Below are 18,860 nucleotides of genomic sequence, written 5' to 3'. Positions count from 1 at the left end.
GCAAAATGGACGAGCAGAGAGTCATGTGAGAGAGGAGTCTTGTGGGGGGAGGGGGGGTCTCATGTGTATAAAGAAAAGAACTCTACTCACTCATTGAGGCCTCATTTAACTGTCCACCCGATCCTCGACATTTCCTCACCCCTGGGCCCCACCCTCTCTTTCTTTTTAATTGAGAAAATTTTACCCTAAGGTCTCCTATGGTAGCTTGAAATCATGAAAAAGAAAAGAAATGAAATTGAACATGAAATCTGTTAACATGTGTGTTTGGTATGCAAAATATTATAATTTTTTAAAATTTGGATTTAAGAAAATTGACAGAATTCAATTCCACTGCATGTATCATGGAATTCGATTCCATGATTTCCTTTCTCCAGTTTGTTCCTTTTCCCTCCTCCAATATATTTTTTTTAATTTAAAGGGTACTTAGTCTTTTCTTATTTTAAGTACTTATATTTTATTAAAATTATATCAGGATTTCATCATCATACCAAACACACTTTTAAATCCAATTTATTCATTCCAATTCCAATTTCAATTTTGATTCTTGATTTTGATTCCAATTTTATTAAAAACTCTTCCATCATACCAAACATGGCCTTAAGACTTCAGACTAGAAGTAATAATAAAGAGAACTCCCACATTTTTAAAACTTTATTGTAAATTTAGAATATTAAATTGAAATTAAAATTCTCTAAAAAATAATAAGATTATCCCTCATTGAAAGAGAAAATATATTGTATTAATATAACTTATTCATTTCCCTACAACATGTTTTTCATCTCCATACACTAATAGTAGGTTAATTGCCCTATCGTCATTATTTGTGCCATGAGTTAATGTTAATTCTAATTTGTTTAAATTAAGTTATGATAACTTATTTGTGTTTTACTGTATATTATTTATTACCGTTTAAGCTATTGTTCATTGCCTTACTACAATTGTTTATGGCAACACATTAAGCAAATTTTTTTTCCCTTTCAATAGGAAAAAATTGTGATTTCTTAAAGAATTTTAATTTGATTCAGTATTTGATATTTGTAGTAAAGTTTCGAAAATTTAGGAGTTCTTCTTATATTATCTCTAGTCTAAAGGTTTTTCAGTGAATTTTTCCCTTTTCAGTTCCCTCCTTGTCCTTTCCCTAACTCAATTACCCACATCCCCCAATTACTGAAATTATCTTACTTAAGTTACTGTTCCTTCTCATGATTAACATATATTCAAATTTTTTTTAAAAAAAACAAATCAGCATGGCATGCGTGCCTATACCCAGCTTCTGCATATATCTCATTCGATAACCCTTTTTCACAATCACTTTACTATATGCTACATATGCCATTCAATTTACAATTTTAATTATTTCCCGCAATTGGTATAGGTCCCAAAATTATTACCAAGTACAGAGAGTGAGACAAAACTGGAAGAAAGAATAACAAAACTATTATCATTATTTCAAAATGCAGAATCACACACATATATAGATGAGCTGCTCTTTGCATGCCAACTTGTTAGTACTTTTAGACTATCATGTGGACTCTGCCAAACGAGAAGGAAAAAACAATGAAGTTAAGGAAAACAAAGGCTACGACGGGGAAGCTTTTTTTTATTTATTTAAATTAATTCATGAATTTGCATGGCAAAAGGGTAGAGGTATGGCTAACAGACTCATAAGCTTTAGAGTGATGAGAGAGATTAAAAGCCAAGGAAAGGGAAACAAAGGGTACGCACAAAGTACAGCCTATGTACATGTTGAGGGTGCGGTGTGGCTATTGTCGGCATTTTGAATTTGCTTTATATAATTATAATAATAATAATAGTAATACGATCCTATATATAATAAATAAATAAATAATAATAAATAAGTAGAAATGATGAAGGGACATATAATTGAGAGGGGACGCGCATGTGGGTGATGAAACCACGCACATGCGCTACGTGACGTGCATGCCTGTGACCTGCCTTGTGTGACACTCTTCACTGTTCCCATAATTAATATTCATCCATTTCTATGAATTGAAGAAGACAACATTATATAACACGGTAATTGTCTTCCTTAATTTGTTCTCTCTCTCTCTCTCTCTCTCTCCTTCCATTAGTATTTCTCTACATATAGATACTAGCAAGATATGAGACACGTTTTGACGAAAGTTTTTATTTTTTAATATAAGATAAAGTTAATTAGAGTAATTATTATTTTTATTTTATCCCTTTTATTTATGATCTTTTGAATTCATTATAGTTATTAATTGCAAAGAGGCAAAAAACAAGTCACATATTTTTTTTAAACCTTCAAAAATTTTTATAATTCTATCGCTCGATATCTTGAGAAATATGAAGATACTACCACACCCATCAAAAACTATCCAGAACCCTATTGTGTATAGGATTGTTTTTACTAACGGCGACCTCATAGGTACTTTATTGATATTTTTGATATATTTATTTAAATATTGTATATTCTAGAAACTTAAACACGATATATTATGACAAGTTAATTCAACTCTCTCGACCAGTTGAACTAAGCATTTGTTGGTACAACAAATTTTAAGAGTGGATTTAATTGGTTAAGTTTACTTATATTAAAGATGGGAGGAGTGAGTATCACTTATTGGTCATGAAACTAATCTCCTTTAAAACATGGAAAGTGAAATGTAGACTTTTCCTGATTAAAATTGGTTTGATATTAATCCCAACGACTTATTTGATGAGAGCCCATCCTATTTACGCTAATAAAAGTTTTTTTTATATATATATGCTATATATTTATCTATGATTGAATTGTTGAAATATTGATATTATATATATATATATATATATATATATTTGAAAGACGCGAGTATTGGAACAATTAAAAGGAAATCAAATACATGGCATCAATCATTAATTAGTATCTTAATGAATAACGTTGAAGTCATTAGTTAATTCTGGTCATAACATGATTTTGTATTAATAAAAATATATAACTATTTAGTGGTTGTTTGTGCCTTGCTTGGAGCAGGGTGTTGTGAAAAGGAGAAGCATTACAATGGGGCAAAGAGGTACGGTCAAATTGAGATGTTCAAGGAGATTCTAAACACGTAATTTGCAAATTACCAAAAATATGATGTTTGATTAAACTTGGTTTAAGGATATATGACTTGGAATTAGTGTAAATAAAGTTTTGGAATCATCTCACTAACCGAGGCTTCTTTTTCATATCTTAATAATTCCTTGAAGGAAGTGAGAGAGGGTCAAAACCTTGCAAGGTAATTACAGGTGATAACCTGAAAGTCATCCAAAATGGGGTCCGTTGAATGAAAGTCTAAGATTAATTTATCATCAATATTAATAACTAATCTCCTAGACTTATCTTACGTTACTACAAAAATATATTTACACTAGAATTTTATATCGGTTAGAAAAGAACTAAGGTAGATAAATGTGAGCGGTGGTACTTTTATAAGTAGTTTATAATTTTTTATTCACTTTATCTGTGTGAAAAATGGTTACATCAATGTGTCAAAACACACACAAGACGACTGTGCAATCAATACCAGCCCTAATGCACCTACCGAATCCCATCGATTATTAGAACGTGTGAGTGTAGTATTAGAATAGATGACTTCAAGGAAAGTTCTAGTGTTTTGAAAATAAAAAATATACATAAAGCAAGTGAATTTTTGAAAATTTGAGAGTCAATACTAGATATGACATGGATTCAAGAGTTACATCTTCTCTTGCAAAACTTTTAGGGGAAAAGTAAATTGATTATAAGATATTATGACTAAAAATGTAATTATTAGTCTTAATTTATTCATTCATGGTCCAACGAATATGAGTAGGCTAAGTGAATTAACTAATCAAAAAACTTTGATGGAACTACGTTTAAGAAATGCTAGTGAACTATATACATCAATCCGGTCAAAATCAAGAGTTAAATAACATTTTTATTCCTCAATCAATGTTAATTTTTTATTGGATATTTAAGCTCAGAGGCATATAATATCCTTAATCAATATTAATTTTTATAGGGTATTTATTTACAATTTTTTGAGTCAATTTATGTAATTTTTTGTCAATAGACTAATGGTCAAAAAGGTAATTTTTTAAAGGAGAAAATTATACTTGATGTAAATTTAGGATACGACACACTCTTAAACAAATATAAGTGAGGGGTTAAAATGACCATTAACCCTAAAATCAATTCGCAAGCAGCAAAGATATACTTAAAATATATATATATATATATATATATATATATAATTTAAGGAGATCATGGGCCTACTTATGTAACAACCACTTCACGTGGGTAAAGATGTAAAATGTGTGATTTTATTCGAATAGCATCAGGTTCTGATTGGAAGTGGGTGAACATGATGTATAGATCTGGCACACACTTGGTTAATCATAAATTAATTTATCAATTTAGATGATGATAATAATAACAATAACAACGGACAATAGACCTATGCTCGTGTACAATTCGATCCTACACATAATACAATAAGCTAGGACAGCTTCACAGAAATAAATATGAAGTGTCCATCTGCTGTTATGTGTCTGAACTACTTTGGCAATTGCCAAGAAAGCAAATGGCTATGAGATTAGCTTATAGTTATATATGATAAAACTACGTATAAATAACTGAAATGTCCATGCCCTAGCTGTAAGCCTGCAATTCATTTGACTATAGCTCCCCTATCTAGCTATAGTATATTTCGTATGATAGCAAGAAGCTTAATTATTATTATTATATTGTTGTGATGCACTGGCATAATAACTTGAGCAATCGTAATTAAATTGCCGAATCTTTGTGATCAAGTGGACTTCACAATAATTAAGTACAAATTTTGGTCATAAAAATGAATAAACTATAAAGAGAGAAGAAGTAGCCTTTCGAATTAGCATATGTTTGTGCGTGCGTGCTTGTGTAGTTAGAGACCAAGGCAAATGCTTTTTAATTAAAGAAATTGATAATTCATGCCTCAAGTAATTCTTATATCGTAACATGCATAGACACTAGCTAATAAAAGTCTTCACATTTTCGTGGAGAGATCAGTTTCATAACTTATTTAAATTAGATATTGTATGATTAGAGTTTTTTTTTGGTTCAAATGTATAACGAGTCTTACAAAGTTATTGTTTAGAAACAATAAAAATTATAATATTAAAACTTTTTGTCTCTTAAATTTATCTCAGTCATGATTTTTGGTTTTTCCAATTTATTTTTTATGAATATAGCTTTTTTATACATTTTTTTACATTGTCACATTAGTCTTTTAAATTCCAAAACACAAAATGGCCTTCAAATTAATATCATATATCTATATGTAAAATATGTTGACAACTTAACATGCTCATGTGACTAAATGAAAACAGATCAGCTTTATTTTTTATATTCCTTCCTTTTGCTCTTATTTCCTTATTTTCTTATACGTTGCATTTCCCCCACTATATTTCTCAATTTTTAAGTCTGTTTTCTTTTTCTCTTGATTAAATAAATACGTTTTTTTTTCATTAATCTATACATGAATACTAACTCAATATTCCATTATATATATGGCAACATAATTTAATAGTGTTACTTTTTCTTCGATAACAAAGACAATTTATAAGAAAACAAATAAATAAAAATTAAATTTGAGGGATCAAATTAAAATTAATGATTGATAAACAAATTTACAGGACTAAAAATTTTATCATCTTAATAGGATAATTATCAAAATTATACATATAAGTTTATTTTAGGATTTAATTTTTATTTAAATATTACTCATATGAGGTTGATCAGTACTTCAAGTGATGAGAGTGATAGAGATTTAATGTTCAAACCTTCATTGAATTTTGCACTCCTTTTTCCGTTTCATTGTTTAGACATTAAAGGGTGTATAAGAGCCCAAGAGGGATAAAGTCAATTTACAACATGCCAGTCATAGGTGCACACACCCGTGCACGCGCGCGTACTCCCTTCTATCTTTATTATAAAATACTTTTAATTATTTTATCAAAAATAAAAAAGTAATAATTAACTCATTGAATATGTTTAAAAATAAAAAAATAGCTTTATCCTCATTAATAATACAAAGGGAGATATATACAGTATATAAAGAGTTATAAAATTAAATTTAAAATAAGAATAAAATTAAAAAATGGTAATTAATGAGTGACCCTCCACGTGCCTTAGAAAATGAAAGCAGGCAAGGAAAGTTCCGGAAGTGTACGAGAGAGTTGGACTTTGCCGGTGTATCCACTTAGAGGAAATAAATGTTTCTAAGAGGATGAGAGACTTAGCCTTTATTTGCAAAGTAAATAAGCCCAACTAGAAACGGGCTCTTGTGACTTGTGAGAAATGGGATTATCCTTTTGGGAAGAATGGCGACCAAAAAAAGTGTTTATTTGCTTGGCCAATGGTAGAGTCACACGTATGGTGTATATTGTTCCTAGTCAACTAATCAAATCCGAATTAATATGAGAATTACATTAAAATGTTCCATGTTAGATATAGCCAAATCAAAGAAGAGATTTATGGCAGGAAAATTTAAATTCTTATGAACTTGATACCCTTAAATTCTAGAGTTTTTTTAAACAACGTTAACCTAAAACTTATATGCTTCCTCTAGTCTCAATTAGTTGGTAAAGTTTTACAGCCCATATTTGAGCTTACATATAGGACAAAAATATAATAGTTTTTTTTTTTTTAAAAAAAATTGTCCTCCTTAATCCTATCAAGTTGTAATTCTTAGACACATTTTATTGTAATTGTTAATTTTAGCAAATGGCAAAATTTAAAAGTCAACCATTTTTTTTACAAGTATATTTTTTTTTTGGCATTGATATCTCAAGTCTTTGATCCAGATTAATCTATTCAATAACTTGCAGGTACTTTTTTATGGAAGGCATTACTCCTATGGAAAGTTTAATCGTTGCTGCATACTTATGATATTTGAACTCGAGACTTTTGATTAAACTAAATCAATTCCTTAGTCAGACGATGCAAGCAGCATTGGAGGGGTGTGTGTTTGTGTGTGTGTATTTAACTGTATATATATACTTGACTCTCCAAAACTATCTACACTTAAGAGTATATATATATATATATATAAAAAAAAATCTAATAAAGCAAAAGGCCTAGAAAGATCTTCCCGGAGTATAATGTTCTCGTTTGCCAACATGAGAGTAGATAAAAGAGAGATGAAGATTACAATATCTCTCGTTCATCATCTACACACCTATATATGAACTGGCCATTGAAAGCTGGCAATGGAAAAGTCATGCATGTAATAATGGTGGAAGCTAAAGAGTGATCAATGAAAACGAAAGCCCCTTTTGTTAATGGCCACAATTACTGTAGATATGCACTCATCAACAATTCCACACAATTGACCCACGGGATTGATCTCAACCATATTATCATCTTTGCCTTTCGCTTTTGCTTTTTTGGTCTCTTAGTCCAATCACTCCGTGACTCCATTCATTCAATATCTAACCTCCATCCTCAATCCTTCCCTCTGTTAATTAATACACCACGTATCTATGTCAATGTGCAATCTACCTAGCTTGCTATATATATGGAGAGATTGGATGATAATTCGTAAGTTGTGGTGCTGAATTTTGGATATGGGCTGCGATTTATGTGTTATACATGGCAAATACTACTCGTCGCTCCATTGAACTCGAGCCTAAGACCTTAAATCAAGGCCAAATCTCCCAAGCTAGGGTAATTATTAGTACTTTCTTTTCTTCCATCTTCCTCTTTTCTTCCACTTTTACTTCTCAACAATTTTCTGACATGAAACCAAACATTTTGTTGTTGTCCACTAATGTTTTGAGAAAGAGATTGTGTTTGTGTATAACATATGAATTGTTATATTTTTTTTTTAACTGTCGATGTGCCAAAGCCTTCATGGATTAGTGGCACAGATCTTGGGTTTGATCCCGTCAGAAAACAGTTTCACTTGCTTAATTCTTAATTACTCAAAATATTATTTTGTGGATGCAGAAAGTAGCTGCAGATGTAGTGCAGAAGATGGAACCAAAGGAAGCCTCATCTCTTTTCACAGAGGCAATATGAACTTTGTGTTGATTTATTTTAAGAAAGAGTCATATGTATGTAACTTACAGGAACTTGAGAAATGACCAAAGTGATTAATTTGTTGAATAATGAAGGGACTGGAGCAGGTGGAGGAGATGATGGATGGAGATGAAGAGAAAGTGGTTGAGAAGCAAGTGGGATGCATGAACAAGATAGAGATGATGGAGGAGAAAGCTTGCAATAATATCATCAACTTGTACTCTCCAGCCATGGTTGATTCCCCATCAGATCATCAGCTCCACACTATTCACCAAAACGAACCTCTTTCTGCTCCGTTTTGATTTTATGCATCAAACAATATATTACTATATTACCTGATCAGATTGTAATAAAACCACTTGATTCCCCGACAAATGTTGATTCAATTTGTCCGGCCCATAACTTACAAATACAATTGCAGGATCAAATCTTATTACTAATATATGAAGGAACTGTTGATGAGCGATCTATACATGCTGTGAACATTTTTGAAGCTGAAGGCATACCTTGCTCTTAATGGGCTTCCAAAATTCAACTCATATGAAGTCTTACTTCAACGATTAAAAAAAAAAAAACTTTTGATTTACCATGCCCGTGTACAATAAGTTTATTAGTTGGAGATTTAAATGCAGTTAGCTTTACAATACTTACGTCGATCATGTATAGAGCCTCCAAGAGCTCAATTCTATAGAAAAGTCCAAATAGTTAAATTTAGTCCCAACCTTTACAGGTTTGGGCCTATTTGGTTCGAATGGTTAAATTGTTAAAAATTTTCAATTTCTCTAAACAAATTTCAATATTTTGCTTTAAAAGTATTTTTTTAAAAATAATTTTTTATTTAAATATTCAGACTAAGTTAGAAATCAATTGAGCTTGTTTCAAATTTTTTTGAATATATTTAAGTCAACCTAAAAATAAAAAATTATTATTTTATTAAACATGACTCTTAATTTTTTTTGAATTTTTTCTGATTGACTTATGGGCTTGGTTTGAATTAACGATTTTATTTTTGATACATTTCAAATTAAAGGTTCTAATCATGTGTAAAACTTAACAAGGCCATGTGATGGCATTCACAATCTTATGTTATAATTGAATTGAAGATCACTCGTAACGGAGCTTATGATAGATTGTGCAATATGAGTATTGCATGTCAGTCTTGGGCCCAACACCCAACCCATCAGAGTCATGGGCTTGACCTGAATAGAGGAATTATGAGCAGAATTATTATAAGTACCTAAAAAAGGAATTAATCACTCCACTCAAATAATTTATAAGTTATTAGTGTATTAAATTTCTTAAATATGTCTCTGTAATTACAAATGGAGCGGATGCTTTGCACTGGGGAGATAAAAATTAAAATGACGCACATATATTAATAGAATATAAAAACTAAAATACACAGTATTTTAATTTTATAGATGTACAATATGAAAAACTTTGGCCAACTGTTTTTGAATTCAAAAACGACAATTGAGAAGGAAGTTATTCCCAGACAATGACGTCGTTTCGAGTTCCAAAATAAATAAAGGACGGAGAAGGCTTTAGGGTTTTCAAACGGTCTAATTGAAAGAAAGGGACAAAGGGAGGGAAAATTCTGCGAAAATACCCAGCATATTCGAAGAAAGAACCCCTCCAATTTCATAACCTCAATCAATCGCACCGATCTCTCTGCCTCCAATTCCACAAGGTACTCTCTCTTCCTCTCCAATTCGATGTGTTTGTGTGCGTGTCTGTGCCTTTTGCTTTCATGGAAACCCACGTAGACCAGTGAAAAATTAGAACCCCATGTTTGCTCGGGAATTCCTCACATATTGTTCGTGAAGTAATGGTTTTAAGTATATGAGGATGCCGGTGCTCAGTTCAAAAACACGGCTCGTCCTTGCTTATTGACTTGTTTTCTCTCTCTTTTTTCCTTTGATTTTGGATGGATTCTTGATTAATGGAATTGGTCTTTTGTAGTCTACTGTTTCCTGAAGAACCCAATAGAGGATTATAGCTAGAGGCCTTAATTTGCTAGTACCTTCTTTATCTACGAATTTTATTGTATTCCTTTTATCCGTAGTTGATGTCCTTAGCTTCCACCTGTCATGTTAAGTACGTCTTACTAAATTTTGCACACGGTATGTACTAGCTATGGTTGCTGTGCGTGGTGAATAAAATTAACGCATTAGATGCTCAGGTTGTTTTATATGCTTCGATTATTCATTCTGGGGAATGACTTTGTAATTATATTGAGTGTAGCTCATATGATTAGTCTGTTTAATATTTATTACCGAATATAAGTTTCCTATTCTAAGCTCCACTTTTTCAGCCTAATTGATAATAATGCATCTATTTGGTTTGATTAAACAAAGTATCTCCCCCCAACACCCCCCCTCACACACACAAACACTCCGTTGTTATTAGTTCTCTGTGACAGTGTGCTATGCTATCTAAATTGACGTTAAGTATCTGATAACTGGCATGCATCTACCATTTCTGTTCTGTGAAAAGAATAAAATATGAGCACTACTGTGCAAAGAACTCCAAGATCTGGTAGGCAGTCATTATTCTTCCAAGATTTGGCTTCGCCTGTTTCGGCCCGGAGAGGAAAATTTTCAAGTCCAGGTCAGGCAGCTGCAGCATCTTCTCTATGGCGTGAGAGCATCAGTGTTTCAGACCTCCCACCACCTCCTATTTACACCTTGGAAGACAGATCAGATATTTCTCCTGAATCTGGGATACCAGATTACCAAATATCTCCTGAAACTAAGTCAGACCCTAGAAGTCCAATCCAAACTGTGAATAGGGAATTTTCTACTCCATCCAAAAACAAATCAGAGGCCAGTACATCTTATGCTTTAAAGGTTGTTCAGCAAAACCAGCAGAGTTCACCAGGGTTGAGTTGGTGGTCGCCTACGTCTGCTAAGCATGGTGGTGAACAAGATGAGAAGGGAAGGAGTTCACCAGTTGAGGGTGTGGTTCAGTCTGGTGCTTTGGTCACTGTCCCTCCACCAAGGGAAGTAGCAAGGACAGAGGTTCAGAGAAATACCTTGCCTGCAGGGAATCTTAATGAGGAGGAATGGGTAACTGTTTATGGGTAATGTCTTGACTTTTAAACTTTAGTGCTAGAATTTCATCTATTGCTGCTATTTTTTATTTTATTGGAAGCATTACTGGACTAGTAAAGATGCTGAATTGGTATGGTTTTGATAATTGCTAAGGTTAAAACAAAAATCCTGTCAAGAGGGAACCATTTGCTAATTGGCTGTAGATTTGATCTTAGATTAAGTTCAGAGGATTTTAAAACTTGTGCGTAAATTGGATGCAGCCTTTGCTTTCTGGATGTCTTGATGAGCGAGCCTTGAATTTTGTATATCTCTCAAGGACTTGCAAATGAACTGCCATGCATGTAGGTTTAATTTAAGTGAAGCGATAATTGTCCATTAATTTTAATGATACTTGTCTTCATTCGTTTTATATTTCTTATGGCCTTTGGGAATGAGGGTCTCGAGGCATTTTGATAAGTAACAACTTATATTGACAAGAAAATACAAGATGCCATTGCCTGAATGAGATTCAACGGCAGAAGGGATCCTGAAAAATATTTTGTTAAGATCTTTACAACCAATATATTCTCGGTAGTAGACCTTTCTAGATAAAAAGTGCTATTAGGTTAGGAAATGAAGGAGTTACACGAGCAGAAAGTGAGACATCCTAATGATAGAAACCAAGAACTGCAGAAGCCAGAACAAATAGGCAAAGCATAACAATATGTGAGATACTAAAGTAAACAACTTGTTAGGTAAAGAAAATATTGCTACGCTGAGTGAGGCATCTTTCTTGCCTAGTTGGCAGGCAATTAGTCTTAGGTATGCCAACTCATTTAGTTAATGGCATTTACTTTCTTTGTCATATACCAATAAACACATTTGTAACAAGGTTCTTTCCCCGCACTCGGCAGGTTTTCTCCGGGTGACACTAATTTAGTTTTAAGAGAGTTCGAAAAATGTGGTGTAATTTTGAAACATGTTCCTGGTCCCAGGGATTCTAACTGGATGCACATCTTATATCAGGTTTGTCTTCTTTTCTCAATTAAACATCATAAATATATTTTTACTATAAAGCATTAGTTGCATGCTGCATTTTTCCACTTTTGGTCACCATCAGTATGGTTGCATCAAGCAGCAGCCACGTTGCATATGATAAAGTATGTTTTTCAAATAGGAATGCTTGTCTATGACACACTTCATTGGGCGTAAAATCTGATGGAAGCTCATGAGAACTATATTTTTCAAAATAATTTTATTAATAATTGATAGATCCATGTTATAACAGCATGGCAGGCCTTTGTTTATCTAATTATTATTTTAAAGCTATGTTCTGACCAACTGTGTTGCTTGTCCAAATACTGCAATCAATACTTCCATGAACTATGATTATGATATAATCATCTGCGTTATGTATTATTCCTGTATGATCCTGCTCTACTTATGTAGTGCCTCGCACCTTTTCATCCGATTGTTAAACTTCATTTACTGATGCAGAATCGATCTGATGCTCAAAAAGCTCTAAACAAGAATGGGATGCAAATTAATGGAGCCCTGATAGTGGGTGTAAAGTCTTTGGATCCCTTGCAACGTCAAGCTTTAAATGAAAGACTTTCCAATCAGGGATTTATGCCCTTACCTCCACCCTCTGCTAGAGCCTTAGAAGGGAACGCATACAGATCTCCTCCTTATCTTCAGAATGGCAATGCAAGCGCTCGGCAAACAACAGGTGCAATAGCTTCCCCAGCAAAATCCGTGGTTTCGAAAGTAATGGATTTGATGTTTGGTGTCTAGATTAGTCTGTTCTTGTGAACCGGGCTATATCATGCGCCTTATTGTAACCAAATAAATAAGCTTGGCAGCTATTCATCTATCATTCGAGAGGTTTGTCATGTCCTGTGCTGTGCATCGAAGTTAAGTTGGAATTTTTACTCTGAGGATCTGAGCTATGAGGAATTCTGATATCTTATCATTTCATCACCTAGATCAATTTTCTGGACTGCCAAATGTTGTGGGAATATATTCTTATTTGTCATACTCATATTCTAGGTGATTTATTAAATATCTTGTGGCCAAAGAATTATAATATCTGACAACAAATTTAATTTAATTTTTTTAAGCATATGTTGTGAGATATTTAATAGAAAATATATATTGGATTATGTGAATTATTCAGAGAGTCTAAGTAATGTAAGCCACACTTCTAAAGACGTGTAAACGGTATCATTGATTTTAGTTTAACATTATATACTCTTTGCATCTTTTTTGGAGGAAAAAAATTCTAATCAGTGAAGAACTCAAGTAATAGCATAATTTGAAAATACTTCAACCAACTCTAGTTTGATATTTTATTTTGTGCTTTACCAAACAAGTTATGAGAGGAAGAGGTGATACTAAGTTACTAAAAAATGTCTTTTTCATTCTAGGATAATTAATACTTCAAGAGAACTCATATAGTCGATGGTGCTAATCATATTTTATATTTTATAGATAGTGTGAGTTTTTATAAATATATTATATATGTATGTATATAAAAAGAAACATATAAATTTAATTATGCATGTCATGTAAGAGATTGGAAATCCATCTTCAAAATCCCCCGTCACCAAAGGAAATATGGTATAGAAGAAGTTATGCAAACTTCTGATTTAGAAATGATATGTGCTTGGTTGATCAGTAGCTCTAGAGTCTAGCGTTTCAATAATTCTGCAACTAGCTCCACTTGCCCCTTGTTTGTTTCAAGAGGAAGGGAGGGGAGGGATTTTGCTTCTTTTTCCTTGTTTAGATAATGAAAATGAAGGGATTTAAAATTTTCTCTCCCCTTCTCTTTAAACCTTCCCCTCCAAAATGGGGAGCTGAGGAGGGGAGGGATAGAATATAACTTATTATGACTAATTTGTCCTTATTATAATATAATAATTTGAAAATACCCTCTTGCATCTGTGCCTCTCCCAACTCAAGCCATCATCCCTCTCCCCCAAATTGCTACAGTGTCTATCTCCCACAACTCAACCTGTCGTCCATCTTTCCTAGCACATGCCACCATCATTGCTCCCTTTGCTCAGATTGTCATTGGCATTGAAGTTCTTCACAACCGCTCATGTTGTCATCTCTCTTCCCTAACTCGCACCGCCATTGCCGCTCCCTCTGTTTAGATCATCGTCCACTATTGCTTGTCCCTCTGTCTAGGTCGTGGTATCCTCCCTCCGTTTAGATCGTGGTCTTTGCTAGTGCATTTTATATATTAACTTGTATTTTATATTAACTAATATTTTATTGTATTTTATATTTTTATCTTTTTAATATAAATATTTGATCTTTAAAAAAAATTCATTGGTGGTGAGATGTATATTTTTAATTTTTTATCCTTGCTTTTTTAAATTTCACAAATATATTTTGTTTAAAATTTAAAAAATAAGGAAAAAATAATTTAGTTAAGGTAAGGATATAGTGGTCCATATATATTTATGTTTCCTCTCCTCCTTTCCTAAACCAAACAAAATATTTCTCTTTCATTGAAATCCCTCTCCTCCTCTTAAACCAAATAGAATGTTAGGGATTGTGGGAACCTAGCCAGCAACGATCGTTTGTCCCTTTCTCAAGAGTATCTCGATACTTATTTCATTACGTTAATTTTATTTTATTGGAGTGCAGTTATATAAATGTTATTTTCAGCAAGTTGGATTTAATTAAATAATATTGATTATTTTTTCCTAATTAATATACCTCCAGAAATATCATGCTAGTCTCTTATTTTATCATGCAATTTGCAATGATTTTTTTAACCAAAAAAAGTGCTTTCATTGGTTATTTTAAAATCATTTGTAGTGACTAATACTCCCTCATATTTTTAATATAAGGCAAATTTTTAAAACTTTTGTAAGTAAAGTTAGAATAATTAATTTTCTTTTACAATAAGATTATAGCCTGTGCGATGGGACAAGTTATTGATGCTATTTTTTGTAACGAAAGTAATTTGAATATTATTTATTCTAACAAAAATGTTTTTATAGAAATTATATCATTTAGAAGAAGATTTGGAAAATATGGAGGGAATTTGTGCGTGAGAGAGGGTGGAGGGAGAGATTGTATGCTATGAAATAAATAAGGGAGCATATTTTTTTTACTTCAAATTTTTTCAAATATTAGGTAAAATTAAAAAGTTTTGACAACAAAATATACACACATTAAACTATAAATTAAAGAGTATGGCCTTACCAATAAAAATAATTTTATAATGATCACTTATTTTTATATTTTTAAATTTAAAACATTTATAAAATTTAAAACAAATGCATGAAAGAAATTTAAATAAAAATAACAGTCACCAACTAAACGATGACACTTCAGTCTCATACAATTGTTTATATTTTGCAGAAGAAAATATTTTACCCTTATTTATTGATCATGGTTTGAATTTCTAAACAATGATTTATTATAGTTATTAATTGTTAAAAAAGTAAAATTGAAAAGTTACTTGTTTTTATTACCCTTTTACAATTTTAAAATTACAATTAATATTTTTAAATAAACATAAAGTTAGTTAAATTTAAGTTATATTAAGGACTAGAAGAAATAATTTGGGAGAATTCCAAATAGATGCGACTCAATTATTAGTGGGTTTAAAAAAAATTGAAACTTTAGTTTAGTTTAGGAATATTAAAGTGAAAATAATTTTAATAGTGAAAATATCAAACTACCCTTCACTTGTTATGCAGAATCATTAGTTATTAGTTTTCTTATTTTACTTGTTAATTTATGAATATGAGTTGTAAATTACATGAATTTACATGTCAATAATTAAATTTAAAACTAATGTTAGTAAATTAATAAGTAAAGTTAGCAACTTAACAACTAATATTATTGCTTGTCTGATAAACGGATGTAATTTACAATTCATCTTGGTAAATTAACAAGTAAAATAAAAAAAAATTAATAAGTAATGATTTCGCATTGTAGTGTAATAACTTAAAAAAATAAAATGATTTCTATTTACTTCAGCTTCTAGAAACTTCTGTCATGCCTTCTAAATAATTAAAAAACAAAACAAAACAAAATAAAGCAAAAGTAAAATCTTATTCCTTTTCATTTCTCTCCTCTCTTGATTATCCTTCCCAATTCACTTGAAAGGGGAGAGGGGTTCCGCCTTTTCTTTTCTCTCCTTTTTTCCAATTCCCACCATTGATTTTATTTTATTAAATGAATTTATTTGAATTATAAATTTGATGAATGGTGAGGATTGCAAAAGGGTGGAAAAAGGAGAGAAAAGAAATCGAGGAACCCTCTCCCCATTTGAAAGAGGGTGAACTTGCGAGAGAACTCATAACCATATCATTCAATTGTCCTTCTCCATTTTTTTCTCATCGTTCAACTTGTTGTTAGTGATTGGAGAAGCATCTGCCATTGCTATTGCAAGAAGTCTGTTTGGGTGGTTGTTTTTCCCCTGTTTCTCATCGTCGGTCTTCTTCTTTCCTCTTCATTTGTTGCAATGGAACCACTGAAGGCTTTCTCTTTCCTTGTTCAAGCCATCTTTGTCCTATTGCCTAAACTTGTTCTTCCATTTTCCCTTCCTCTAGCTTGTTTTGGTGTGAGTTTGCTTGAAACCTCTCTCCCTTCTTTCATAATGCTCATCCATGTGTTATTTGGGTTGTTGTAAATTGAGAATTTTCCTCTCTAATCTTGTTTGATATGTGAATAAGAGTATATTTATGATTTAACAAAGCTGGAATTTGGAGATTAAGGGGTGTATTTTGCTAGGTAGTTTCATTTGAGTATTTGTGATCATTATAAGAGAGGGAGAGGATGGATACAAAATTGATTTTCCTAAATTGAAGTTGACTCTTGATGGGAATTTGTTTTGTAAAGCATGATAATTGTGTTAGTAATCATAAGAGAAAGAGATTTAATTGATTCATTTAGAAATTTATGTATATTGAAGGATGAACTTTGAAGATTTAAATGATAATAAATGATGAACTTTGACTTATTAAACTTAATTGTGATTGTACTATTGTGATGAGAGAGTTTGTTCACGTGATAAAAAATTTATTAAAATTCTATTATATTTGATAGGGTTATTAAAAGAAGCGAAAGCTTGATTGTAGTTATAAGGAAAATTTTTTGAAACTAGGTGATATATTAGGTAAGTAAACAACGTTTCCTAATAAAAAGAAGTGATGATATTTCTCTTACTTTATTTATTTTAATTGTAATAAACATATCTTCTTATTATACCTTATGATTAAGTTGATTTAAAGTATGTGATTAGCTTATTCATTATTTGAGTTTAATTATGTAGGTATTCTCATGGTATTACATTTTCTTAAAAATTTTACATATGCATAAATCAAATAAATTGTAGATAAAAAAGTTAAGGGACTTTTGCACAGATAGTCCATATTATAAGAGCAAGTAAAAAAAAAAAAAGATTATCCTTTCTTAAATTTCAAAATGACCTTTTTAATATTTAAATTATAATTAATTTATAAAATTGCCCTTTTTAATGTATGCTTTTTTGAAATACCAGGAGATTTAAAATGTAGGAAATTTTTAAAATGAGAAAGACAAATGCAAGAGAGAAAATGAAACTTGATGTGAGAGAGATGAACGCGAGATAGTAGAACAGTGTGGGTGAGCCATAGTCACGATGGCAAGAGACAAACGCGAAGTGAGATTCATTGATGGCACTTGATGGAATGGAGCATGCTGGCGGGGAAACAGAGCTATAGATTCATAATTTTTTATTTTATAAGTTTAGGTATTTAATTTTCTATAATAAGCTAAGAGTCTAAAATTTTTTATGGAATATATTTGATCTGTTTTAAGCAAATAATTATATATATTTTTTGCTATTGATATGCGATACTAAATTATTAATATACGACTGTATATCAATTATAAATAAGTTTATGTCTAATTGTCTAGTTTTGTTGATCTATAATAGTATATCATTTATATACTATTATATATCACTGATATATAAGTCATATCAGTGAAAACTTATTAATTTATTTATTATTGATATACAGACGTATATCAATGATGTAATATCGTAAATTAGTAATGAAGTTTCCTCTTCAATGTCGAATGGCCTATCAATGATATAATATTACAGATTAGTAATGGAGTTTTCTCTTTAATGTCGAATATCCTTGTAGTAATATCTAGAAAAAACAGAAAGAGAAAGAGTGGAAAAGCTTTGCTATAAAGATAGTGATCTAGGCAAATTAGATAAAAAATTTGGATGAAGAGAAGCATTGTATGGAGATGAATATAATGATTCGAGAAAATCAGATTAAAAAATCTAATGAAGAAAATATTCATAGATAATAAATCAGAAAGGGAGTATGTACAATATAATTTTTGATGATAAAAATAAAAGATCCAATCAGTTAAAGATTAGTTAAATTAGAAATGTTCTATTTTAATAATAAATTTATTTTAAGAATAAAAAAATAAATCTAATTAATTTTATGAATGAACCATATTCTAAAATATTCAAAAACCTCATTCATAATTTATGGGGGTTGTATTTTTTGAGGTTATTGAGCTAATTTTTTCAAAAGTTATTTATACTTTACAAGTTAAAGAAAAAATTTGAATTATAACGATTTTTGGATTCCATGCATGATAGAAAATGTTTTATAAGACTGAGTACAAAATGTTAGTTGCTAACAACAGTTTTATTAACCCTTAGTGTGCTATGGTATACTTAAATCACAAGGTACATTGGAGATGCTAGCCCCGTATGTCAGCCAGCATATGTGAAAGGAATGATGTAA

General features: G+C 31.3%; 2 protein-coding genes across 3 annotated transcripts; both read left to right on the top strand.

The window, feature by feature from the left end:
* Positions 1 to 7,419: 7,419 nt before the first annotated feature.
* LOC129287471 (uncharacterized) lies at positions 7,420 to 8,517 on the top strand. Of its 2 annotated transcripts, none has more exons than XM_054923634.1 (3): positions 7,420 to 7,693; positions 7,976 to 8,038; positions 8,155 to 8,517. In XM_054923634.1, exons 1-3 carry the CDS (start codon positions 7,619 to 7,621, stop codon positions 8,347 to 8,349), a joined length of 333 nt encoding a protein of 110 aa, XP_054779609.1. In that variant the 5' UTR covers positions 7,420 to 7,618; the 3' UTR covers positions 8,350 to 8,517. The 2 variants fall into 2 exon arrangements, with proteins under 2 accessions (XP_054779609.1, XP_054779608.1); XM_054923633.1 differs by having other exon boundaries at positions 7,432 to 7,693; positions 8,143 to 8,517.
* A 1,095-nt stretch (positions 8,518 to 9,612) lies between these two features.
* Positions 9,613 to 13,120, top strand: LOC129287729 (nuclear pore complex protein NUP35-like). The gene is made up of 4 exons (XM_054923959.1): positions 9,613 to 9,737; positions 10,544 to 11,129; positions 11,994 to 12,105; positions 12,577 to 13,120. The coding sequence occupies exons 2-4, from the start codon at positions 10,552 to 10,554 to the stop codon at positions 12,871 to 12,873; spliced, it is 987 nt and encodes a 328-aa protein (XP_054779934.1). The 5' UTR covers positions 9,613 to 9,737; positions 10,544 to 10,551; the 3' UTR covers positions 12,874 to 13,120.
* Positions 13,121 to 18,860: the final 5,740 nt, after the last annotated feature.

Source organism: Prosopis cineraria, unplaced genomic scaffold (assembly GCF_029017545.1).
Source record: "Prosopis cineraria cultivar Desert tree isolate PC_DT_omini unplaced genomic scaffold, ASM2901754v1 PC12, whole genome shotgun sequence".
Classification (NCBI taxonomy): Eukaryota; Viridiplantae; Streptophyta; class Magnoliopsida; order Fabales; family Fabaceae; genus Prosopis; species Prosopis cineraria.
Note: the sequence above shows the minus strand (reverse complement) of the source record. Positions and strands in the feature narration are given on the sequence as shown.